The 26,884-nt window shown below is 46.3% G+C and overlaps 1 protein-coding gene across 2 annotated transcripts in view; it reads right to left on the bottom strand.

The window, feature by feature from the left end:
• Nucleotides 1-495: 495 nt before the first annotated feature.
• Nucleotides 496-26,884, bottom strand: part of LOC139545597 (neurogenic locus notch homolog protein 1-like) — a 45,622-nt gene continuing 19,233 nt past the window's right edge. Inside the window, exons 5-34 of one of the 2 annotated variants that reach the window (XM_071353551.1) lie at nucleotides 22,094-22,216; nucleotides 21,560-21,793; nucleotides 21,132-21,287; nucleotides 20,376-20,561; nucleotides 20,074-20,187; nucleotides 18,132-18,245; nucleotides 17,780-18,013; nucleotides 17,499-17,609; nucleotides 16,552-16,744; nucleotides 16,226-16,371; nucleotides 15,998-16,111; nucleotides 14,945-15,064; nucleotides 14,657-14,809; nucleotides 14,141-14,369; nucleotides 13,646-13,847; nucleotides 13,222-13,375; nucleotides 12,823-13,007; nucleotides 12,250-12,382; nucleotides 11,423-11,680; nucleotides 10,766-10,878; nucleotides 10,031-10,602; nucleotides 9,343-9,774; nucleotides 8,907-9,055; nucleotides 7,566-7,779; nucleotides 7,093-7,183; nucleotides 6,512-6,674; nucleotides 4,904-5,202; nucleotides 4,617-4,764; nucleotides 4,244-4,341; nucleotides 496-3,350 (exon numbers count right to left, since the gene is read on the bottom strand). In XM_071353551.1, coding sequence (XP_071209652.1) covers nucleotides 1,962-3,350; nucleotides 4,244-4,341; nucleotides 4,617-4,764; nucleotides 4,904-5,202; nucleotides 6,512-6,674; nucleotides 7,093-7,183; nucleotides 7,566-7,779; nucleotides 8,907-9,055; nucleotides 9,343-9,774; nucleotides 10,031-10,602; nucleotides 10,766-10,878; nucleotides 11,423-11,680; nucleotides 12,250-12,382; nucleotides 12,823-13,007; nucleotides 13,222-13,375; nucleotides 13,646-13,847; nucleotides 14,141-14,369; nucleotides 14,657-14,809; nucleotides 14,945-15,064; nucleotides 15,998-16,111; nucleotides 16,226-16,371; nucleotides 16,552-16,744; nucleotides 17,499-17,609; nucleotides 17,780-18,013; nucleotides 18,132-18,245; nucleotides 20,074-20,187; nucleotides 20,376-20,561; nucleotides 21,132-21,287; nucleotides 21,560-21,793; nucleotides 22,094-22,216 — 6,827 coding nt within the window. In that variant the 3' untranslated portion in view covers nucleotides 496-1,961. Of the gene's footprint in view, nucleotides 3,351-4,243; nucleotides 4,342-4,616; nucleotides 4,765-4,903; nucleotides 5,203-6,511; nucleotides 6,678-7,092; nucleotides 7,184-7,565; nucleotides 7,780-8,906; nucleotides 9,056-9,342; nucleotides 9,775-10,030; nucleotides 10,603-10,765; nucleotides 10,879-11,422; nucleotides 11,681-12,249; nucleotides 12,383-12,822; nucleotides 13,008-13,221; nucleotides 13,376-13,645; nucleotides 13,848-14,140; nucleotides 14,370-14,656; nucleotides 14,810-14,944; nucleotides 15,065-15,997; nucleotides 16,112-16,225; nucleotides 16,372-16,551; nucleotides 16,745-17,498; nucleotides 17,610-17,779; nucleotides 18,014-18,131; nucleotides 18,246-20,073; nucleotides 20,188-20,375; nucleotides 20,562-21,131; nucleotides 21,288-21,559; nucleotides 21,794-22,093; nucleotides 22,217-26,884 lie in introns of both variants that reach the window. The other variant, XM_071353550.1, reaches the window with a different exon arrangement.

Raw genomic sequence — 26,884 nt, forward strand, 5'->3', positions numbered from 1 at the left:
CAGCATCCGCCTCATGCAGGAATAAATTACTTTTCAATACTTGACTAATTTGTCCAGATACTGTCAATAGATATCAATAAGATGTGAATGTTGGTGGGAAAAAAGTGTAGTCTCTGAAGACAATGTTAAAATCTCTGTCAATAAATAAAAAACGTAATTCATTAGAGATTGCTGTTGAGTGTGAAACCTCTACTAATAACATTAAGTATCAATTTGGAGAGGCATGTCTCTCGCTCACTGTCACTTTCTGTTTTTCTGTATCAGTATTATCAATTGAGTTTGATTGTGCTTGCATGGTTGCCGAGTCCATATCGGTAAACTACATTGAGTACTTGGTATATTTTACAAGGAGGAGTTATTACCTCCAGTCAATTGATCTTCAGAACGCAAAGATCAAAGACGCAATGATGTCTTTTATTATACGATTTTTTGTATATCTTTTTTTTTTTTTTTTAAGTCAGGTAGAGGAAGAAAAATACTTTTTATGCAAATTGCAACTTTGCAGGAAGGTAACATTTTATTGCAGATACTACAGCCTTTAATTAATACAATTGAGAACGTATACCATTCAGAGTGTCTCACAAATTATCAGGGAAGGACACACTATAGAAACCGGACACCTCAGTCTTCCTTTTTACATAGAGTAAAAATTCATCCAACATTTGTCCAAATAGTAATCTGTGAATAATTTTGCATCACAGAAACAGTCAATAAATAAGTCCTCAATATTTCTGTTATTCTTTATCTGTAAGGGCTTAAAATATCTATATTTATGTTGTTTGCATACATCTTTCAGACCTCTTTTCCTCAGTGATACTGAGTCAAATATATGTTCTGTATGTATATATATTTTTTAATTACTGTGGATCATTGTGAAACCTCTTGTCCGAATGGCATGCTTAAGATTTTTGAAACAAAATCCTGTTTATAAGGGAAATGCATATTCATATTTACATTGAAACACCCTGCCACAGGCTCAAACAGTTGGAGGGCGAGGGTAAGTTAATTTCCAAATGATCCCTCAGAATAACATCTGAAACATTTTGACAACCCGGCCATTTCTTGAACGACTAAAAGTAACAAGGGACACAGACTTACAGAGACTCGAGCCCAGTCTATTAACTGCCAATCTCAAAGCTTGGGTTATGCTGTACATTACCCCACCCTGCTCCCTACCCCCAACACATACGCGCTCCACACACATACAAACAATCCAATCTAGAGGCTTACGCTCCATTGATCCAAGAACCTACACCTACTAGCACCTAATTTAGCTGATTCTTGGTTTTGGTCAGATGACCTGTTTGAAATGTTAACATGGAAACCAGCTAATGTAGTATATATAATATTCATACATACAGCATCCCTGACCACAGATGGGAAAAATAAGACTGACTTTTATGAATGTCGACAAATAAATGCAGTTCTTGAATTCGCAAGAGTATTTAACAAAACTCAAACACATTGAAATAACACTGGATTTAAGAATGTGCTCTATAGAATGACTTAAATCACGGTTGTTTTTACAAGATTATACCATTTTAAAAAAAATCAACTATAAACAAGATTTTGATGAAAGATATTATGAAAATTATAAGGCAAAATTTCTACAAAAATAAATACCCAGTGTACGTCAGAATAACTTGGTATACTGCAGACAAAAGCACTACATAAAAAAAATAAGCAAAGCTACAGTATGTCTATAAGTTTCACTTTCCCCTGACTATGGCCTGACACCTTGGATCCAACATTTCTGTAAGCACATGAAAAAAAGGTATAAATAAGACATTAATAAATAAAAACAGAATGAATAAAACATAGGTAATTCTTACTGTTAGTATAAAAGCATTTAAAAAGATCCTTCGGTCAAATCAGTTCATAGCTCTGTCTTTTTGTTCTGTTTTCTCAAGAGTGCCTTTTCATACAAAAATATCAAAATCAGTCCATCTTGTCATAACTCTCTACTTGAACTGGTCGGGGATATGTCCGATCTGAGACTGCATGCTGCTGGTTGGTGGACTCGAGATGCCCTCTGACCAGTCGGACATGTTAGAATGTGGGGAGGAGCTAGACCATTGGTCGGGAGACCCGGGGGAGGGGGTCAGAAAGGGGTGGTCGGGGACCTGTAGCTGGTGGTTCGGGGTGTTGTCTATGGGTCCGGAGTAGCTGTGCTGGGAGGGAGGGGTGAGGTACTGGGTGCTGGGCAGGTTCTGGCTCATGATCTGGGTCTCCTGGGGTAGGATGGTGTGGATAGGCATGGAGCCCTGGTTCCCTGTGCCCTGCTGGAGCTCTGAGCCACTCAGCTCGCTGCTGATGAAGTTCTGGCTGATGGAATGGCCACTGGTGCCAGTGTTAGAGTTCTGGTGCTGCAGCTGGATGCTCTGTTGCTGTTGCTGCTGCTGGAGCTGCTGCTGCAGGTTCTGTTGGTGCTGCATCTGCTGCTGCATCTGCTGCTGGGCCTGCTGCAGAAGGTGGGGCTGCGAGGCCAGCCGGGTGTTCTGCAGGCCCTGGTAGCTCATTATCTGGGACAGGCTGGTGGTGGGGAGCCCGTTGTGGAGGATCATGCCTTGCTGCCCGCCCCCCTGGTGCAGACTGCCCTGCCCACCGACAGGACCAACCCTCATGGGATTGAACTGGCTGGGCTGGCCCATGCTGGCGTGCATCCTGGAGAGCCAATCACACTGGCCATTCATGCCCCCCGAGCCGTTGGAACCTGACACAGGAAGGTGGGTGAGACGGGGCGGGAGTGGGTCGAACTGCATGTGTGCCAGCTCCTGCTTGTTGGGCATGCCCATGTGGTTGACCCCCATGTGGGGGTCGGACATCCCCTGGAGGTGGTTGAGCGACATGGACGGGGACTGCTGGAAGGGGGACGTCATCATGGGAGGGGATGCCACGTCAGAGATATACCCGTGTGGAGACTCCAGGGAGTCCACCGGGGACAGAACAGCTGAGCTATCCAGCACACTCCCTCCCTTCCCATCCTGGGAGGCTTTCTTCTTGTTCTTCATGTCCTTGCCGTCCTTGCAGCCGATGCCCTTGGCGCTGGGCTTGCGGGCCTTCTTGCCCTGGACCTTCATGCTGCCCAGGTAGCCATTGGGGGAGCAGAGAGGGGGGGACAAGGTCGTGCCCATGGAGCCTCCATGGCCATGGCTGTGCACGGGTGCACTGCGGACCAGGTTGTACTCATCCATGAGACGGACAATGTCGTGGTGCATCCTCTCTTGCGCAATGTCTCGGGGCAGCCGGTCCATGTGATCAGTTATCTCGCGGTTAGCAAAGTGCTCCAGCAGAACCTTGGCGGTCTCGTAGCTTCCTTCCCTGGCAGCAAGGAACAGAGGGGTCTCCTCCTGAGGAAGACACACAGTGAGAAACATGTCTACAGTGGGTCACAGACAGACAGCTCTCTCTTGCAAAATTGATTGTATCTCAATAACCACGTTTATATCCTTAGTTTTTATGCGAGCAAAGTCACCATATTTTTAAGAAATCACGACAGCTGTGATGGAAGTTTCAGGACAATTTGATAAACGCTGACAGATAATTTATTCGTTCAACATGGTGGGATGTTTTTGTGTCGGTAAAAGTAATTATGCGAGAAATGGCGGTGGAAACGCCAGAATAACCCTTATATAGAAGTAAACTCGTAGTCACGCGATGATATGGTTTATGGTCCTCCCACTACGACCCGGGAAAGCCTGCAGTTTATTAGGCTACAGATGAAATCAGTTCTGATGAACTTTACAGGGTGGTGAACGTGCACGGTGATGAGCTTGATGCTCCTTTCCAATATTCTCACTCTTATCCATAATAATCTCATCGTGTAGACTAGCCTACCCACACTGCATCTGTGAGCTGTTGGCTAGAGCACATGTGCCAAAACCAGATTAGGCACACTTGCTATTTAACGCAACAGTTTTTGTGACAGAACTATCGGTAGAGTTGAAAATGCAATGGAAACACACTGAATTTCCGATTTGTATCCGGTAGATGAAGAAGTACTGTACATTTGTGTGCACTACGTCATCACGCACAGATTTGGAAACACACAACGGGTGGGAAAACGCGCATCTTTAAAAAAAAATAGCATTTAAAAAATATATTTGCATGAAAATGTCACCAATTGGATGGAAACCTAGCTACTGAGAATAACCTGCATGAATAACGGTTCAATAAAAAAGCAATGTAGCTTATGGAGACAGCTTACTCTATGGTGTTTTATCAGGCGGCAGAGATGCCTTACCTTGTTGTTCTGCATGTCCTTGTTGGCGCCGTTCTTCAGTAGTACGATAGCTGCTTCCACGTTGTTCACTGCTGCTGCCCAGTGCAGAGCAGATTTGCCTGGTGAAAGAGAGCGGGAGAGACAAACGTTCAGGACACATCAAACCATGCCTGTCTAAACTGACCTAAAGAAACCTGACTATCATTTCTTTCCAAACCCCACATTTCAACATTTTGTAAAATAACATTTTTTATTTTATTCTGCCCATTTCCAATGACAAATGTAACGTTTGATTAAATTCATGGATTGAAAGTGCTCCACTATAGCTCTGGTTGAAAGAGTACGATGAGGCCAAGGAGCCGATAGAGATACAACATTGATATAAGAGCCCTACCGAAGTCATCGATAGCGTTGACGTCAGCGTGGCAGTTGATGAGCTCCTCCACCATGCCCTCCACTGCCAGGCGGGCTGCCAGGATCAGAGGGGTGGTGCCATCGTGCATGCGGGCATCCAGGTCTGTGGCACGATTCCTGATCAAAATCTACAGGAAGACACGAGCTGGTTAACCTTGTATGAGATTATCTATAGAGATACTAAGGAAGAAAGGTCACATTGCCAATCCAATACAGTAGATCTCTTTGCTACTCAAAACCACAAATGAGTCTGCATTTGACCCCAACCTGGAAGACGCCCTGAGCGTCGGCAGCCACGGCAGCATGTAGCGGGGTCTTGCCCATGTTGTCCTGGATGTTGGCATCCGCACTGGCCTCCAGCAGACGCTTGGCAGCGTCGGATCGGGCGTAGCGGGCAGCGAGATGGAGGGCGGTCTCCCCCGTGCGGTCCGTCTGACTGTGGAGTTTGGCACCCTGGTAGATGAAATCATTGATCACGTTGGCAGAGGCATCTTCCTCCTCCTCGCTGTTGCCGGTTTCCAGACCTCCACCACTGCAGGAGGCGATCATCAGGGGGGTGAAGCCATCTGGGCAGAGGGAGGGAGGGAGAGACCATACTTTAGGACCAGGGGAGTTGACTATACCTCAGCATTGGCAGTCAGTGCACTAGTGCAGGGTCAGCATGAGACGGAGCCCAGTTCCTGGTACAAACGGTAAGAGTCAGTACTTCAAAGCACGGGGAAGATCAAAACAAAACAACAAACAAATCGAATGTGGATTTGATGCGTTTGCCTGGGTGAATCATCACAGCTCTTTTCGATAACGGATTCTGATCAAGCCCAGCATTGGGGAGCTTGGGGAAACGGGCCAGGCTATGTGAAACCTAGGCAGCTGGAAAACTGAGCATTATCATCTCTGAGGGGAGGCTCAGCCAGTCGACCTGGATGGGTTTCTCCTCTTCAAAAGAATAGCGAGCCCCAGATCTCACAGATTCAATTCAGGCTCATTGATCGGTTAGGGAGAGAAAACGTGTGTGTGCTGTGCTTTAGTTCGAGGAGCATGTTACTGTTGATTTTCTTAAAACACCCTTCAGGGGGTTTGACACTTAATAAAAGGGTGTTCTTGTATATTGGCCCGTTATTGGTTTGATTAATAAAGCATATGAAGAGATAGGCCTATTAGTGGTCCAATGATGAATGTAAGCAGGAATCAGGAAGGGAGTTTTCCCCTGGGCTCAGGGCTTCTAGCCGCATGCTTTGATCTGGATCCCCTTACCCTGAGGACACAGGGCTTTAGCTACTCCTACACACACACACACACACATCTGAGGCAGAAAAATACCTTAAAATATGACCATAAGTTTAGTTTGACGTCTATACAAAGCAAGATTTTAAGGTAATATAATTCAGTTGAATAGGAATACATATTTTGTGAGTAATACAAATTATTAGAATGATCATATTTAAATACTTTGTTATTTTTTTCTTCAATATTTGTATCCACATTTTTCCTGCCACTTCTATTGACATCATTATGAAGACCTCTCATCTCTCCTTTTCTAACACCAGTACTGACAACTGAAATGTGACTCCAAAAAACTACTTGGTACATGACCTCTCCACCGTAAATATAAGAGTAGCTGGGGCAAAATACAACAATTCCATACAACAGTATTACTGAAGTCCTACACACCTGATACACACCAAATTAAATACATACATTCTATATTCACCAAAAAAATAATACAATTTCATGAAATGTAAAAATCAACTCAAGCCTTGTCAGTAGACATTGAGGTAAAAAAAAAGAAGAAAAAATCTCCCCAAAATCTGTCAAATCCACAGCTAAAATCTGTCTTAATTTCCCTAACGATGAAACAAGTGACTGTGAACACACCTGGTCCCCGTACGTTGACGTCCATGCAGTCGTTCTCGATCTCCCCCTGAGGGGGTGTGGGGGCGATGGAGGGGATACGGAGATCAGCCGCATCCAGGTGCTGCTGGGTCCACTGGCGGTGGTCCGTCTGGTCATCCAGGTCCAGCATCACCTGCTCCTCAAACTGCTGGAACCAGACCAAGGGGTGGACGGACAATCAATTAGCTCACACCGCATCCAAAGCATTTCATCTCAAACCTATTTGAAAACTAAGGTTTAAATAACCGACTTTTATATATTAAAATGCTGACATTCTGGACAATAAAACCAAAAGCCAATAGAAATGAGACTACATTTTCAATATCTTAATATTAAATTAAAGCGAATTCAATTCAATAGCTTATGTAAATGTATACATCTTGAAACGAAACTGAAATCAAGGGATATTTGAAGGCTATTATCAATGATGAAAAAGAGAAAATCCCTGACTGAAGATATTTTCTTTAGGTATTTCTTAAGAAGTCCATGTTCTACTCGTATTCCTGTCTTTCTCTCCAACAGTAGGTCCCAATGCCAGTATGTGGTGTCCTTAGACTTCTTACCCTAAAGCGCTTGGCGTCTGAAGGCTCTTCTTCTCCCCATTCATTCTGCTTGTTGTCCATCAGTGATATGTCCAAGGAATTTTTCAGTGGCCTGTGGTCAGACAGAAATCCCATTGAAAATCCGGATGCAGCACGTGAGCTAGCCAACTATCCCAGCTGAGCCCTCTACCTCAGTGGCAGTGCACCAACACCGAAACAAAAGCATTGATTGAGCCCCCCCACCCTGTCCCGTCCCACCACTATCGCCCAGACAAGTCAATTAATACGCCCGTTACCTAAACCTGCTGCAACATTATCATTAATGATCCGAGCGAACACCGTTCCCCCCTCTTTCTAATCGCCAACTATACCCCTCAGCCCCAAAAACTCTCGTTACCGCTCCACACCCTGCTACGACCAAATCCACGAAAAAACAAACTGTGACCCATGGTGGGAAAACAATGTGGTGCCGCATGGAAACCCGGGAAACTTACTTCAATCCCACCGAATCCTCCCCGACGGGCTCTCTCCTCTTCTTCTTGTTGGGCTCACTGGTCTTGAAGCCCTCCGGCAACCACAATTGGCCGTGCTCGCGACGACGCTTCCGTGAGGCGACCATCCCCACGCCCGCGAAGGCCAGGAGAGCCAGCCCGGCTAGGACCACGTAGATGGGATAGAGCTCCGACGGAAGCTGGGGGTCAACCTCACCTGGAGGGGAAAGGGACAACATGGTAAGGCGGACAGCAGCGGAGCCTGAGAAGCCAGGTAGGCAGGCAGGCAGGCGTTGGGTTGGTCGCAGGACTGCTAGTCCAGCTCCTCTAGTCTAGTGAAACCCCCTCCTGGAGCCTGGTCCTAGTTGTCCATGGCCAGAGCTACAACGGGAATGAGGAGCGCCGTTTGTAAAACAAGGTTGGTCCTATTCTGTAATCATCAGAATTGCTAACCACTTCTCATCAAATAGAGCTAGAGATAAAATAAAATATACAAAAAAAACACCACCTCCTCTCCCCTCTCAGCCCAGGGTACCAGGAGACAACTCTACCATTTCTTCTTTAAGGGGAAAAAAAGGGAGGGATTAATGAACTTCAAATTACTGCACGCGCTTTAAGCTGTAAAGACGAAGGATTTATTAGGATTTTCAAGATAACAAAGACTCCCAACTTCTAGCACACTCCCGATCAATTTTTCCCCTTCGCTTTTTTTCCACTAACGATTTTGAAATGATAAACTCTCCCAACCCAAACCCTTAGAGATGCATTAAGTCCTGGTATTACATTCAGCGAGGTGAAGGTTGCAGCAGCCTCACACTGTGGGATGAAGTGTGTGTGTGTGTGTGTGTGTGTGTGTGTGTGTGTGTGTGTGTGTGTGTGTGTGTGTGTGTGTGTGTGTGTGTGTGTGTGTGTGTGTGTGTGTGTGTGTGTGTGTGTGTGTGTGTGTGTGTGTGTGTGTGTGTGTGTGCTAGAATCGTATGTGGATGGGGTAGGGGGGTGGATGAGTTGATTTACGGCAATTAACCATTTTGGAGCCTGAAGCCATTGGATTTAAACACAGACTGCTGCATTGATTGTTTAGTACATGTGATTCAAAAGTACATTTGTTTCATTGTTGAATACCAAATACACAATCAAAGAACACCCCATCATCACAGTGTGGTGTTGGAGGGTTAAGACCTAGGGGAAGAAAACCTTCACCGTGTGTGTGTGTGTGTGTGTGTGTGTGTGTGTGTGTGTGTGTGTGTGTGTGTGTGTGTGTGTGTGTTAGGGGTACAGTCCCGGGCTGTTTCAGCAGTACTCTTGGCCTGGTGACTGTTAGAATGGAAGAAGATAGAAACTCACTGTGAACAGCCTCTATGATGTAGGGAACGTTGAGGTTCCCACTGGAGGCCAGGGCCCCTAGGAAGGCTGCTACGTCAGTGGCACTCTGGAAGCACTCTGTGGACTGCTGGACGCACTGGCGGTTGTCAATCTCCAGGTACACTATGGAGCTGTGGAGGACAGAGTCATGTGACACACGTTAGACCTGATCTAAAAACCTCAGAGAGACGAAAGGATAGCTCAGTGGTTCCTGTTCAGGGAACTAGCAGCAGTTCTTCAAAAGACAGACACCAGTTTTCCATCACAATGGATGATTATACAACACATCGCTACCAAATACGTGGAAGGGCAGTTCACACAGAAACTAGCTCGACTTCCACGTAAATGGGAGGTTTGCATGAAAATTCCATTGAAATCCAGATTCCAAATGACGATTGTTCCCGAACATTTGTCTCACCCTTTGATCTGCATGGGGTCCAGCTCCCTGCGTCTGCGTCTGCTTCCATTGGCTATAGTATACATGCTGTTCTTCATGGAGCTGAGAACGGTGTCAGGGATCTCTGTCCAGCCCACCGAGCGCTTCATGTTGTGTTTCTTCAGCTCCTGCTCACTGCCGTAATACGGGTAGATCATCGTCTGTCCCTTAGCGTCCTGCTGGAACACCACATTGGTGTGGATCACGCGGCTCAGCTCGCGCAGGAAGCCAAGCGAATTGTTCCGGAGCTGGTCGGGCATGATGTGGACCACGATGACCAGGCGGCCCACCGCCAGCTTCTCTGGCATGTTGTTGGCACAGTCCAGACCGTCCCACTCACACTCTGCGTTGTTGCAGCCCTGGTCACAGTGGCCGTCCGCATAGTGGTCTTTACAGTACTGGTCGTACAGAGGACTGGAGGGACAAGAGGAAATAGTATTATTCACTATGGCTTTTAATGGGATGTATATTGTTTAAATAGAAAGCTCAGACTGTTGTTCAGGCCTTGAACTGCTACTCAGACTTGATGTATTATCTACAGCATTAGCTGAATCAAGTGAGTTATAGTAGGTCTGGAGCAGAACCCTGCATAGCCAGTAGGTCTCAAGGTGGATTGCCCTCCCCTTATCGAGTATTGTATTCAGCCCCTGATGGCAAGCGTCTCACTCACTTGCACTGGCCCTCCAGGTTCTGACAGTCAAAGCCATCGTAGAGACACCCGGCGTTGTTGCACTGCTCGTCACACTTCCCGTCGTTGAAGTAGCGCCAGCACTGCAGGGACGACGTGCAGTTCTTCCACGGGTCGTTGAAGTTGAGCGAGCAGTCGCCCCCGTCCCAGCCACACGCGTGGTTGTTGCACAACATATCACAGAACTTGTTCCCCTTCGTTTCCTCACACTGGGGGATCTCACAGCTCACCTCCACCTCCGGCGGGGGGGTGATGTCACGGCCGAACCCACCCAGGAAGCTGTAGTCCAGGATGTGACATAGCAGGCCGTTGAAGTTGGTGGGGCAGACGCAGTGGTAGTACGGAGCCTCTGAGCTGTACTCACAGGTTCCCCCGTTGTAGCAAGGGTTGGTGTTACAAGGGTTGTCTGTGGGGTATTCACACTCTGGCCCCGTGAACGAGGAGGTACAGAGACACTTGGGGTTCTTGTGTCCGGAGACGCAGGTGCCACCGTTACGACAGTGAAGATTGCCACAGGAGTGGGCATCGTACTCACAGGTGGAGCCAGTGTAGCCCTGTAGAGGGGAAGGAGAGGAAACGTGTCAATGTAGTAATACTATTAAATGTATTACAGGATGTTGAATGAATGAAAACACAGTGCAACACATCTGCTGAATGTCTCTTATACGGTGTCTTTGGCAGAACTACGGCAGCAGCCGTGCTTGTGTGTGAACTTACAGGTGGACACTTGCAGATGAAGCCGTGAGGAGTGTTGCTGGCTACGGCACATGTCCCTCCGTTACGACAGGGTTTGCCCTTACAGCCGTCAAACACCGTGTCACAACGCTCTCCTGTAGGGTCACAGAGAGAGATGGTTACATCAAGGATATGAAACGTTCCCTTATCAATAAGACAATCACAGGTTAACGGTTAATGCCATGGAGCAGGAGTCTCCAACCCTGTTCCTGGAGAGTTACCCTCCTGTAGGTTTTCACTCCAACCCCAGGTGTAACTAAGCCGATTCAGCTTATCAACCAGTTAATTATTGGAATCGGGTCCGCTAGAGTAGGGTTAGAGCGAAAACCTACAGGAAGGTAGCTCTCCAGGAACAGCATTAGAGAGTCTTGTCATATAGGGTAAATACTTATCATTTGGGACTATAGAAAACATTTAAATGTCTTTTTTTGGGGGGGGACATTTCTCCTGCAAGTCCAAGGTGATTCGTCTCGAAAAAGACTATATAAAAAAAGTCTACATTATTGTCCCCTAGTCTTTGCTTTCCCATACTCAACCCCATGAAATAACTGTAATTAACATGAAACTAAACCCAACCCTGCGCTGCAGTCACTCTCCAGCCAGATCCATCACATCACCCTCCTGCACGTTAAATGTTACCTGTGTATCCAGTACGGCAATCGCAGCGGTAGTTGTTGGTGAGCTGGACGCAGTTGTGTGTCCCGCGCAGGTCACATGGGTTGGACAGGCACTCGTTGACGTCCCCCTCACAGCGCTCCCCTACGTAGCCGGCGGGACAGATACAGTGGTAACCTCCCACCCTGTCAACACACTTCCCCTTGTTGAAGCACTTGGGCTCATTGGTGACGGGGTCTGTGAAGGGGTTGCAGTCATCTATGTTGATCTCACAGTGAACGCCTGAGAGGTAAAGGTCAGGAGGGAGGGAGGAAGAGGGGAGGAACAGTCAGCCTAAACACTCAGACGGGACACCATCAAGGCATCATAGGAGGATCCTACGACCTACAATGGTTCGATACACATTTTAATTTACCGTTTTGTGATGTTTGCTCTTGTTTGCTCCCTATATAACCACACTTTTGGGGGGGCAACATTCATTTCAACAGTACTTCAGCTGACCTACAAGAAACACACCCTTTATGTCCAGGAGATAAATCAATCCTGCATTTGACGGGGAGGAGAGTTTCAGACATGTGCTGGACGCTGTTAAGCCCTAATTAATGAAGTGTGGTGGATTGAGAGAGGTAGGTAGAGCGAGAGAGAGAGAGAGAGAGAGAGAGAGAGAGAAAGAGTGGGAGTACGGAGAGGAACAGAGGAGTGAGGGATAGAGAGTAAGAGAGAGTGGGAGGGTGGAGAAGAGCAGAGGAGAGGAGAGAGGGATAGAGAAAGAGGGAGAAGACACCAGAGGAGAGGATGGACGGATAGAAGTGGGAGATGGTGTGTGTGGAGGTGGGTGATGGGGCTCTGACCTTGGGTTCCCCTGGGACAGGAGCATTTGTAGGTATTGATCAGGTCAATGCAGGTGCCCCCATTCTGGCACGGCTGGGAGAAACACTCATTGATCTCGTTGGAGCAATTCGTCCCGACGTATCCTGCCACGCACTGAGAGAGGAGAAAAAGCCAAATCAACGACTGACATGAAACAAGGCCGTTTCTGTTTACCTGGCTGTTTTTGCCAGTTTTCCACACAGGTCAGCAAATTCTCCTTCATCAGAGATCTCCACAAATGAGCAGTGTGTGGGTCTGTTTATAAACATCCTTCACCAGTCTAGACAGTGGGGGTTTAATAGGGAGAATCACTTAGAAAGGACACCAACACACTTATTTACACGACCCAAAAACGTGACGATGATTTCAAAGTGAGAATGTCTGACAATGTTTCTACCAGACCAAGACCAGGAAACACTTCAAAATAAACATTTCTGGCGGCGTAGAATCACTGTTCAGCCTAGGTATCGTTTCACCATCAGGTCACATTTGTTATGCGTTTCCAGGGCCTGAGAAATAAGTGGATAGTGCTGTGTTCCCAGTGAGCAGCCTACCTTGCAGGAGTACCCTCCTAGGAAGTCAGTGCAGGTGGCTCCATTCTGACAGGGGTTGGGGGTGCACTCATCCACCTGCTCCTCACAGTAGCTGCCAGTGTAGCCCGCCTGGCAGTGGCAGTAGTGGGTGTTCCCAGCGTCCAGACACTGGCCTGAGTTTCGACACAGAGCAACTACCTCCACACCTGGAGGCGGGAGGGCAGAGAGAGGAAGAACATGTAGTCAAGTGTTTATGTTACAGGTGTGAGATTGATACTAACGCAACAAAAAAACACATCCAACCTCATACATGCAGGCGTTCACACACACACACACACACACACACACACACACACACACACACACACACACACACACACACACACACACACACACACACACACACACACCCAGTGTTACCTCTTTGTTTGGCTGCCACCTCGCAGGAGACGCTTGGCACATCGCAGTAGAGCCCTGTCCAGCCGGTCTGGCACTCACAGCTGTAAGTGGTGCCAGTCTGCCAACAGGTGCCCCCGTTCTTACAGGGAGACGAGTCACACCAGCGTACCAGATTCTGAGGAGAAACAGACACACCATAGACACAGTTAGTCACTAGGTGAGTAGACAGGTGAGTAGACAGGTGACTGGAAATGTACACGGTTGTTTCACAGCTACAAACATCATTATAGCAAACGTTTGTAGTGCGCGTTAACTTAAATGTATTCATACTACCTTTGTTTAGCCAAGTATTTGATTCCTAAAAGCACATTTTATTTGACAATAGCAACATGGTATATTGCCTACAGCCAGTATAAAGTCACATTTTACTGGGCCTACACTGTACCTGGCAGTTGAGTCCAATGTAGCCCTGGGGACAAGTACACTTGTAGGTTCCATAGCTGTCCTGGCAGGTGCCTCCGTTCAGGCAGGGCCTGGAGTCACACTCGTTGATGTCGTGTTGGCAGTAGCTGCCAGTGAAGCCAGGTGGGCACAGGCAGGTGTAGGTGTTGATGCCGTCCAGACAAGTCCCACCGTTGAAACAAGAGCTGGGGATAAAAGACATTCAAAACATCAATAAATCAATACCAGACGTATCATGTTAAAGCCGGATTCAATGTTTTTATTAGTCCAATTAGTAAAGTGACTTAATAAGTGTGAACATCTTGGGCTATAACAGGATAGTCATTTAGTGTTATTAAACTTTCTGCCACAGGGGGCAGAAGTGGACAGGAGAAAAAAAGAGTTTGGTCAAAGCTATATTCATCGTTTGTGACAGAGACGCAACAGGCCATGTGAGGAAGATAAAACAGAAAGAAATAGGAGTCCGAGCTCTCTTCACCTCTCAGTGCAGTCAGGTGTGTTGTTCTCACAGTGTATCCCACTGAAGCCAGAGGGACAGGTGCAGGTGTAGCTGTTGACACAGTCGGTACAGTTGGCTCCATTCTTACATGGGTTACTGTCACACTCGTTGATGTCCTCCTCACACTTAGTGCCACGGAAACCAGGCAGGCAGGTGCACACAAAGTTGTCCACTTCGTCCCGGCAGAAACCTCCATTGCTGCAGGGGTCTAAGGACGAGAGCGAGGAGGGAGAAAAGTTAGCTGATAGCTTAGCACACTGGCTGCGGCTCAATAGTCTCGATTAGCTTCCTTTCTTGTATTTTTTTTTCTCCCCCCACTGATCACAAGGCAGATGTTATAGAGATATTTTAGAGGTCTATCGAGTTTTTAACCTATCAGTCATAAAAAAAGAGCCCAGGAGAGGGAGCAACTTCACAGAATTGAGACATGGCCACTGTCTCATATCCACCTGTTTTCATGAGGAAGTCATGAAGATGAGAGGAAAGGAGACTTACTGGGCTTGCAGTCGTCAATGTTGGTCTCGCAGTTGCGACCAGCGTAGCCGGCCTTGCAGCCACAGCGGTAGTTGCCTTTGGTGTTCTCGCATGTGGCCCCATTGAGACAGGGGTTCTTCACACACTCGTTAATGTCCACCTCACAGGTCTGGCCTATAGACGGTAGGGGAGAGGAGGGAGGGGCGAGGCTTACTACACATACATCACTGAGATCGTTTGCCCATTTTCATATGTGTATATAAATGCATAAGAATGACACAATCTACTATTAAGATATTGCTCCCTCACCTTGCCAGCCCTCTGGACACACACAGGAGAAGTTCTCGTAGTCCTCAGACTCCTGACACACACCTGCGTTCTTGCAGGGTTTGGTGCTGCAGGGTGCCAGCAGGGTCTCACAGTTCTCACCTATCACACACACACACACACACACACACACACACACACACACACACACACACACACACACACACACACACACACACACACACACACACACACACACACACACACACACACACACACACACACACACACACACACACACACACACACACACACAAACTTTTAGATAATGGACATTAACTATGCTCAATATTAAAATGCTCATATTATTATCATGTCTAATACTATTGTTTGTCGGAACCAGAGTATCATGACAGGAAGTAGTGGGTGTCTGGATAGACCGCCCTATGTAGATAATGCTTTCATTGGACATTTAAACACTTCATTCAGGAGGATATCAGGAGGCTTCTTGCCCACAGTGTAAAGCTCTGTGAGTGTTCGAGAGCAGAGCTGTTTGGGCCTGCAGAGACAATTCCCTTTCTGTTTTCACGACACCCAGCACGGACAGGAAGCAGGCTGACGTTTCCTGCTATTGTCAAGGCATTTGCTGTTCTGTGAGACAGGAAGTCTGCAAACAGGAAATGTGTCAAGCAGCCGGGTCGTTCGTTCCCAACCCCTATTATTTCAGGTCCCAACGCTGTGTGAATTTTTCCAAAAAGGCTGGGAATAAATAACAAATGTGCTTGCCCAAAGGCAGTCCATCATTATCTGTTTTTTCAAATAATACAACAAGGGAGGAAAGGAAAGGACGTGATAAAATATTGTGTTGTTATCAGGGACACTTGCAAAGTTGTCATGGAGGGCCAACGTCAACACAGCAGACGCTGGAGTCTTTTAGCCAAGAGGAAGGATTGCTGCTGAACTTTCATCGACAGCTTGGTCTTCCAGAGCGTGTTTTTCCTGTATGTCCAATGCCGTAGAGAAGCAACAACGTAGAGCCCCACAGTAAGGGAATACAAAACAGCACACTTAGACAGACAGACACTCAGACAATACCGGTATATGGGAGTAGGCAGTTGCACTTGTAGCCAGCGACATCATCGATGCAGGTCCCTTGGTTCAGACATGGATTGGAGGCACATTCGTTGATGTTCGTCTGACAACTTGGACCTGGAATCAAAAGGTCAAAGTCCGGGTCAAATAGATAAAAACAGTACAATGTATTGATGGTGGGAGTGCGATCTAGAGGACCAAACACACAAAGACACACACACACTAACTCACCAGTGAAGCCCACTCTACATGAGCAGACGTATCCGCTGGTCATATCCTTGCAGGTGCCTCCGTTCATGCAGGGGTTGGACTCGCACTCGTTGTTGTTGATGTCACAGTTCTTGCCACTCCAGCCATTGTCACACAGACAGTTGTAACTAAGGACAAGATGGAAAAGCTCAGTATTAGAGAAACATACATTGTCTTTCACTTTGATACTGTATATTCATAGTTCCATACCATACATGTAGGGAAGATTTCTAGATGTAAATTAAACACAATTATGTAGTTTCCTTCGGAGGAGGAGCCATGGAGACAGATGAAAGAGGCAGACTCACCCGTTGACTTTGTCTTGACAGTGGCCATGGATACAGGGGTTGCTAAGGCACTCGTTGACCTGGAAGAGGCAGGTGGTGTCATGGTAACCCTCTGGGCACAAACAGGTGAAGCTGTTGATGCCATCGATGCAGGTGCCACCATTGTGACACGGGTTGAGGTCACACTCATCAATGTTGATGTTGCACATGGTCCCTGTGAAGCAGAACCCGTGAACATGTTTACTTCTCCGACCCCTCGTATAGTAGCGCCTCAACTTTATACCACTAGGAACGTTTGTGGTTTACAAACGCATGAAATTGGTTTAACAAAAATGATACAAATGAATAATGCTTTATGGTTAGACCTAACATAATATTATTTTGTAGTCTTTGGAGTTTGGACTTTGGTTAGATTTCTATGAAGATATAATTTTGAAGTAAAACACAAAGCACAACCCATACTACACCAGACAATGGACCACACAATGGGCTCTATGTCCCCAAAGTAAATGCATCCATCTCGAGAAACATGGGGTTTTTAAGTCTGCTTTTGTCGGCCAATTGAAGCACCGCAGCCATTCAGCATAGACCAACTTCTCCCCTTTTAAAAGATCAACTTTCAGGAATCTTTCAGGGGATCTTTTCTCCTGTGAAATCCCCGGTGGGTGTTGGTCCTTTCAGGGCCTGGCGAGAGAGGCCAGCTTGTGTGTCTAGGCAGCAGGTTGGGGACAGGGAGGGGCTGGAAAGTGACACCGCCACGGAAGGCCTCAAAAGGAGTGCGTTTGCTCACCATCTGTTACCCCTCCCTCTCTTCCATCCCTTCATGCTGCCCTCTACGCCCTTGTTGTCCTCCCCTCGCCTGAGGTCTGAATAGGAGACGCACACGCACAGCGGTAGGAGTACCCACTTCAAGTCTCCACCTGGGTTGCCACAGTCGGACAAACTGGTCCCCTACAGTATCTACTTACCGCTGTAGCCGGGCTCACAGGCACACTCGTAGCCGTTGATCTTGTCGAGGCATGTCCCGTAGTCACATGGCTTGCTCTTGCAGTCGTCCAGGTTGACTTCACAGTTTATACCTAGGGGCAAAGAAATTAGCATCAAAGTTTCTATCATTACATTTTCACAGATGAAAGTACATCTGGATGATTTTATTGTGAAGGACAATTTAGAGTTAAGAGGAGAAGTATTTGTGTGTGTGTGTGTGTGTGTGTGTGTGTGTGTGTGTGTGTGTGTGTGTGTGTCTGACCTGTGGTGCCCTTGGGACAGGTGCAGATATAGGAGTTCTCGCGGTCCTGGCAGATGCCTCCGTTCCGACAGGGCTGACTCAGACACTCATTAATGTTGGTCTCACACAACCGGCCCATGTAACCAGGGTGACAGTAACAGGTGAAGGAGGCCAGGCCGTCTTTACAGGTACCATAGTGACAGGGGGCTGAGAAACACTCATTGATGTCAGTCTCACAGTGTTGCCCCGTGTAACCTGGTGGAAAGAGAAGAAGTTGGTCGCCGTCTCATTTCTCCCCATTCTATTCAGGATGCATAACATATTCAATCAGTGTTGGTTGATTTTTTTAAATCCTTGTTGGTGCTTTGTATACCTTCAGTGCAATCACAGGTGTACTTGTTGGGGCCATCCGTGCACTTGGCGCCATTCTTGCAAGGCGTGCTGGCGCACTCGTCAATATCTATCTGGCAGAGATTCCCAGCAAAGCCTAGAAAAACAAGAAGGGGTGGGGGTGAGTTTGTGTGCACGTATGTGTGTGTGTGGGGGGGGGGTGATCTCACCAAGCCCAAACTATTCCCACTCTTGCCCTGGAACATACATTATGAGAGCCCGCAACGACAGAGGTGACTGCATATTAATCAACATCTCCGCCATACTACAAGCTTTCTGTTTTCTTTTATTTCTACTCCTTTTCACCACTTCTCCCCAAAAAAACTGCATCTGAGAAAGGGGGGGATAAAAAGAAGGGGAGAAAAACTTCCAAGGCCTCATGACCAGGGGTGAGAGACAAAGGGAGGACTGTCCGCTCTATGCAACGCGAAGCCGAGCCGGTTGCCTCTTTTGTCCACCAAAACTTTTCCATCACAATGTGCATTCTCCCGTCTTGCACCGCTCCCCACCCGCCGCGCCCAAAAGGGCCAGCTTGACCTCTGAACTCAGCTATTCAAATCCCTCGTCATTCAAAATCAACCAGCAGGCTCCCATTTTTTCTCTAGTTATTCTAATCTGTTTTAGTTTGTTTCTTCTTACAACTTCTGTTGCTGGAGCACATTAACATTCTAAGCGGTAAGAAGATGGATTCTGTTTGATAAAGAGATTAAGAGATCCCCCCCCCCCTCCCCCTATTGGAACACAGGGGTCTAAGCCAAGCAGCCAGCCAGACATCCCAGTGGTCACTAACCCAGATAGGAAGTAGCTACATGTCTAGCTGTTTGCTCCGCTCCCAGTGGATTTTCACATTCACAACACAGAGTCCCTTTTGCTTTAGACTGCCCATGCTAACGTTACCTCACACACAACACAGAGAGGAGATTTAGCCCAGGCTCCTGGAATCAGACATTTCAAACCGCCCCAGTGGGGTTTCCATGGAGATGGTGTGTACAGAAATGAAAGGAGAGGACCCTACCCTACCCCAGCCTGGGCTTACACAGGAACAAATTTACATCTCAAGAAGGCAATTCCCCTCTCGCCCCCCCTTAGAGCATAACCGTCTATGTGTCTCAGTCCCCTCCAGTACCCCAACACCGCCTCCTACCCCTTCCACTTTCACCACTGTCTCATTCAGGCCTCTCTCCTGCCCTGTCCCATATACATGGGGTGGCTTTTCAGAAGCTAAGCTCTTGTGTTCTCTGCTGTACCTCCCTACAATTAATTCCTCAGCTTCCTAACTGCACTTTCTCAACACAAGGAGCCTCCTGCCTTTCTCTCTGAACGGTCTTTGATCCGAACCGACTGAGAACTGCACTATTTTCCTCCAGAAATCCTTCCAGCCCAGTAGCTCTGGTGAAAGAATGGAAACCAAAACGCATTTTAGAGGGTGAGAAACCTTCCTCTGTGTCGGTCGGCCTCACGTTTATCCATCAGAGCATTCCTCTGCCCACAAAACCCTCAATGTCTCTCGTCACATAGTCTGACCCCACTGGAACCCCTGGAGAAATACCTCATAAAATCATCGAAATTCAAAACTTTACTACACACAAAACTGAAAGCTCACAACAGCTTCTCCAACTATACAGAAATTCAATACGTGGAAACACAACACTATTTCAGCTGCTATTCTTAGTCCTTCTTTCCTTAGTTCTCAATTAACGTTCTTGTGGCTAGCTACATCCAAACCAAGTTGAACTGCACACTCATCAGAGTTGAGAGTAAAAACTTGTTCAAAGTGTCAACTTCCTCATGGATTTTCCTCCTCGTCGGGAGCTGGCCTGGTAAAGCCTGCCTGAGGCAAGGATTAGAGTCAGCCTCCCGCGCCCGTCCTGTCCGGGGGGGGTGATCGACCCCCCCTCCTCCCGCTGCGACGCACCGGGGCTCACCTGTGGGGCACTGGCAGTGGAAGGTGTTGATCTTGTCGATACACTTCCCATTGTTCAGGCAGGGGTTGTTGGCGCACTCGTCCGTATTGATCTGGCAGAACAGTCCCTCGTAGCCTTTAACCAATTAGCAAGGGAAACAAGGCACGGTTAGTTAGTCAGTGTACAGTAACTTTGCCAAATTTCCTGACTTTATTAGGTTTAAAGTGTGGTCACCCTTTGATTAAAAAGGTGTCTTTAAACTTACGAGCAAGAAGAACTTATACTGATGTTGGTAATTAACTGTGTGTGTGTATGTGTGTTACCTGGCATACAGATGCAGTGGAAGCCTCCTATCTGGTCGAGGCAGGTGGCTTCGTTCTGGCAGGGGTTGGAGAGGCACTCGTTGATGTCGTGTTCACAGCGAGCCCCAGAGAAGCCGGGCTGACACTTACACTGGAACGATCCCTTGGTGTTCAGGCACTTCCCTCCGTGCTCACAGGGGTTGCCACCTAGACAGAGCGAGAGAGACATGGAGTGTACCTTAACGAACACATTGCAGGGCGTGCTCCTTCGTGCTGCTGTGTGCTGGTTGCTACCTGTCTGTGTCTCTGCCCTCTCTGGTGTTGAGCGATTCACATTTCTAGTTCAAACTAACCAAACCTATTCCTGTAGTGATCTAATGTGTGTTCAGATCAAATCACATTTTATTGGTCACATACACATGGTTAGCAGATGGTAATGCGAGTGTAGCGAAATGCTTGTGCTTCTAGTTCCGACCGTGCAGTAATATCTAACAAGTAATCTAACAGTTTCACAACAACTACCTAATACACACAAATGTAAATAGATGGTATAAGATACAGTATATACATATGAGATGAGTGATGTAAGATATGTAAACATGATTAAAGTGGCATTTTTTAAAGTGATTATAGATTCATGTATTAACGTGGCCAATGATTTGAGTCTGTATGTAGGCAGCAGCCTCTCTGTGTTAGTGATTACTGTTTAACAGTCTGATGGCCTTGAGATAGAAGCTGTTTATGAAAAGCATCCGTCACTGGTCTGAGTCTACTTACCCAGCGAGCACTCGTCAACATCCTGGTCACAGGCGGCGCCAAAGTAGCCCAGGGGACAGGTGCAGATGGCCTTGCCGTTGACGGGGTTGGTGTCACAGTTGGATCCTTTCTGACAGGGGTTACTGATACAGGCGTCATCCAGGTGACACAGCAGACCTGGCACAGCACAAGAACAACAGGAGACGTTGATTGGTTTAGTCGTTGCAGGTATTTACTTCGTTAAAGTTATTTATGTAGCTGTTGCTTTTCAACCATGTAGTAACTATCTGTGCTGTCAAACACTGGACGAGGAAACACTACCTATTTAGTATCCCTAGTGACCACAAGAGATTTAGCATTAAGTAGTAGATATACAAGTGTGCAAAGCTCAGGGTCAGATAAATGGAAAATCTATGAGAAATGAAGAAGACCAAAGTCCATCGGCTCACCTGTGCGACCATGGGGACACTCGCAAAAGAAGGACGCCACACGGTCGTGGCAGACGGCCCCCTGATAGCAGGCCGCATTTGCGCAGTCGTCAATATTCTCTCCGCAGTCATCCCCCGTCCACCCGTTGACACACACACACTGGTAGGCACCGTAGATGTTGTGGCACGTTCCACCATTCTGGCATGCGTTGGGCATCAGTTGGCACTCGTCAACGTCCTCTGTACAGAACTGGCCTATAGGGGAGAACATGGCCCTTATCAACAAGCCGCAGTGCACACACACAAGTCAAAAGAGTCAAAGAGAGACAAAGATGAGTACTAATCATACGAGTTAAAAGAAAGGAGGCTTCCATTATAGAGATCGGAGTAGGGTAAAAGTTACACCATAATCACTGATGCAAGGACAGATATGTTTTCATTAGCCCAATAGTCTTGGCTAGGATTGAGGGTTAGTAATCTGATCCTAGATCTGTATTTATGACAAACTTCTACTGTGAGTGTAGAAATTAGTGAGCGGGGGGTATGTATAGTTACCTGTGAATTCAGGTTTGCATTGGCAGTTATAGGTGTTAACTCCGTCCACACAGGTTCCTCCATTCTGACACTCGTGTCTTGGACAGTCATCAATGTTGGCGTCACAGTTCTGACCTGAGAAGCCTAGAGAGCACAGGACATAATGTTAAGTACACACATATTAGACAGTGTAGTTTTTAAATAAGTCCCATCTCAACAGAAGGGGTCATGTTACATTTCCTTGGCTTCAAGTACCTTGGTGTACTCATCACGAAGGACCTATCCTGGTTCAAACATACCAACACAGTCATGAAAAGGACACAACAACTCGTCTCATGAGGGTGAAAAGATTTGGCATGGGCCCTCAGATCCTCAAAAAGTTCTACAGCTGCACCATTGAGAGCATCTTGACTGGTTGCATCACCACTTGATATGGCACCTGCTCGGCATCCGACCGCAAGGCGCTACAGAGGGTAGTACGTACAACCCAGAACATCACTGGGGCCAGGAAAGCCCTAAAAATTGTCAAAGACTCCAGCTACCCAAGTCATAGACTGTTCTCTCTGCTACCGCACGGCAAGTGGTACCGGAACACCAAGTCTGGGACCAAAAGGCTCTTTAACAGCTTGTACCCCCAAACCCTAAGAGTGCTGAACAGTTAATCAAATGGCCACCTGGACTATTTCAATTTACCCCCTTCATTTTATTCTTATTTTTTGCTCGAACTCTTTTGCACAGGCTTGATGTATACTCACTGGACTCTAACCACACACACACACACACACACACACACACACACACACACACACACACACACACACACACACACACACACACACACACACACACACACACCCCTTTGGAATTACCTGGATTTCCTCATAAATTGGTCAGCAAATTTGTTCTGATCTTCATCTAAGTCACAACAATAGACAGACATAGTGTGCTTAAACTAATAACACACAAATTATTGTATTTTTCTTGTCTATATTGAATACATCATTTAAACATTCACAGTGTAGGTTGGAAAAAGTATGTGAACCCCTAGGCTAATGACTTCTCCAAAACCTAATTGGAGTCAGGAGTCAGCTAACCTGGAGTTCAATCAATGAGATGAGATTGGAGATGTTGGTTAGAGCTGGCCTGACCTATAAAGAACACTCACACAATTTGAGTGTGCTATTCACAAGAAGCATTGCCTGCTGTGAGCCATGCCTCGAACAAAAGAAATCTCAGAAGACTTAAGATTAAGAATTGTTGACTTGCATAAAGCTGGACGGGGTTACAAAAGTATCTCTAAAAGCCTTGATGTTCATCAGTCCACGGTAAGACAAATTGTCTATAAATGGAGAAAGTTCAGCACTGTTGCTACTCTCCCTAGGAGTGGCTGTCCTGCAAAGATGACTGCAAGAGCACAGCGCAGAATGCTCAATGAGGTTAAGAAGAATCCTAGAGTGTCAGCTAAAGACTTACAGAAATCTCTGGAACATGCTAACATCTCTGTTGACGAGTCTACAAAACATAAACACAAAACAAGAATGGTGTTCATGGGAGGACACCACGGAAGAAGCCACTGCTGTCCAAAAAAACATTGCTGCACATCTGAAGTTTGCAAAAGTGCACCTGGATGTTCCACAGCACGACTGGCAAAATAGTCGGTGGACAGATGAAACTACAGTTGAGTTGTTTGGAAGGAACACACAACACTATGTGTGGAGAAAAAAAGGCACAGCACACCAACATCAAAACCTCATCCCAACTGTAAACTATGGTGGAGGGAGCATCATGGTTTGGGGCTATTTTGCTGCCTCAGGGCCTGGACAGCTTGCCACCATCAACAGAAAAATGAATTCCCAAGTTTATCAAGACATTTTGCAGGAGAATGTAAGGCTATCTGTCCGCCAATTGAAGCTCAACAGAAGTTGGTGATGCAACAGGACAATGACCCAAAACACAGAAGTAAATCAACAACAAAATAGCTTCAACAGAAGAAAATACGCCTTCTGGAGTGGCCCAGTCAGGGTCCTGACCTCAACTCAGATGAGATGCTGTGGCATGACCTCAAGAGAGCAGTTCACACCAGTCATCCCAAGAATATTGCTGAACTGAAACAGTTTTGTAAAGAGGAATGGTCCAAAATTCCTCCTGACCGTTGTGCAGGTCTGATCCGCAACAACAGAAAACATTTGGTTGAGGTTATTGCTGCCAAAGGAGGGTCAACCAGTTATTAAATCCAAGGTTTCACATACTTTTCCACTCTGCACTGTGAATGTTTACCCGGTGTGTTCAATAAAGACATGAAAACGTAGAATTGTCCGTGTGTTATTAGTTTAAGCAGACTGTCTATTGTTGTGACCTAGATGAAGATCAGATCAAATCTTATGACCAATTTATGCAGAAATCCAGGTCATTCTAAAGGGTTTACATACTTTTTCTTGCCACTGTATCTCAATTACCTCGACTAACCCATACCCCTGCACATTGACTCGGTACCGTTACCCCTTGTATATAGCCTCGTTATTGCTATTATATTGTGTTATTATTTTTCCATTAGTTAATTTAGCTTTTTTTTTTACTTAAAAAAACAAACACTGCATTGTTGGTTAAGGGCTCGTTAGTAAGTATTTCATGGTAAGGTCTGTTGAATACCTATTGTATTCGGCGCATGTGACAAATGCAATTTGATTTGATATCAAGGAAGCGAATTGTATATCTGAGTATATTTGTCTCTTTGCATCCCTCTCTCACACAGCCCCGCCAAAATTGCTTTGTTTTTCCTAGTTTCAAAATTGCCAGGTTGGTTCCTTTCAAAACAAGGGGAAACTATTTTACAGTTGAAGCAGTCAACGGCCTCCTTTTTCAGAGGGGAATGAATGGCAGCGGTGGCAACCCTCCTTTGGTCTGTGTCAGTCAGAACAAACAGCCAGCCAGACCACAGCTTCCCTTCATATAACAGAAACCATCCTGCTCTGGCATTACACAACACACCACCACAGTATTGTCTGGCACCCTGGCTGCATAAGAAAAGAAGAGGGACATTCAGGAGGTTATACTGCCAATTTCACGTAGGTAGAATCTGAGCACCATTGGATTGTTGACAATTCTAGTACTTCTCTTGATTCACAATTATTTCTCTTTGACAGTGGCGTTTCGGTGCGAGCCATGTTTCACGGCCAAAACCGTGTGAGAGGCACAGAGAAAGTGGCGTGGTGCTTACTGGGAGCTCAGTGGAAGTCTAGCTCAGCCTGGCTTTGGAGCAGGGCAGGGTGGAAGTGGTGACCTGTGGGGAGTAGGGAGAGGACGACCAGTCGCGGTAACCCTGTCTACAGGTCTAGCAGGCTCTGTTCCGAGGATGTTATAATTCAGCCATTTCCTCACGATAAGGCCCAATGCTATCCTGCTCACCTCTGTTCACACAACACGCACATAATGCACTGTGGAGACACTACACACTGCTCACTAGGGCTGGGCGATATAACAAATCAATTTGAATATTTTTTTTTGCGCGATATTCCAAATGCCTGTATTGCAAAAAAAGATGTTTTATGAGCATTTATGTCCACTTGTTCTCATGTTGTCTTTTTGGTCTTGTCTCCTTCGCTCCTTCTGTAGCGTGTGCAATGACTGTAGGCTGTGTGCACCTTCCTATTTACACATGCACACCAAGCCCCTACGCCTGCCACTCAAAACAACAAGCATGACAACTTCTTCCCCTCTGGCAAGCGGATTCAACTCGCTATTTGCATTTGAGGTTTGGTTCAACAGAATGGGTCATATGGACACCGAAACACATTGAGACATTATTTTACTGTAATAAAGGAGACGTTAACCCTTCTAACGACACCTTTTTGTGTTTCAACTCTTCAAATTACGCGCAGAGCAGACACTACTAAAACAGGATAATCAATGAACATTGATTCTGGAAAATGGATCCTCAGTTTGTTGAGTGCGGCATTGCGGCACCACGTACCGCTAGAAGCATTTTAGCCAAGGACTGTTACACTAGCTGTCTAGTCTGTGTTTTATAAATGTGCAATAAGCCTAAAACACAATTACATACGGAATTTGCAACCCATTCTTATTCTGAGAAATAAGGTAGGCCACTTGATTTCAACATCATAACAAAGTGGACAGGCTAACATGCTGTTCAAACAGTTGGAGACGGACTTAAGGTTGTGTTCCTAACAATTCAACTGTTCTACCTTTGCCAATAGATCCAAGTTGGCTAAACTTGAAATATAAAGATTAGCTGGCTAGTCACTAGCATGTGGGCTAGAGAGTTTATGAGACCTGTGTTCATCTTCTATAATACCCATTATAAGAAGTTGGTCATTATTAGTGAATGTGCATTAAGCATGGTTCTGGTTAAATTTGTAACAAAAAGGGCATTTTCATTGACAGACTTGAAAGCCAGATCGGGGATTATTGCAAAAAAGCAGGTTAAACTATTTTGATAAAATAATACTTGACCTTTAATTGTACAACAAAGCTTATTTAGAGAAAACATATATCGTGAATCGATGGTAAGTAAAAAATAATAATAATAAAGATATGATTTTTAGGCCATATCGCCCTACAGCTCACACACACACACACACACACACACACACACACACACACACACACACACACACACACACACACACACACACACACACACACACACACTACACAAGTCATCCTGACCAGCCACTAGACAACAGTACCGCTAGTTCATTTCACAGCTGTTTTAGATGTTTGACTTATGATGGATAGACTGGTGGACAAAACACTTAAGCAGACCCTAAGTGGAAATGGATTGCACAACTTGAA

This window comes from Salvelinus alpinus, chromosome 19, assembly GCF_045679555.1.
Source record: "Salvelinus alpinus chromosome 19, SLU_Salpinus.1, whole genome shotgun sequence".
Taxonomy (NCBI): Eukaryota; Metazoa; Chordata; class Actinopteri; order Salmoniformes; family Salmonidae; genus Salvelinus; species Salvelinus alpinus.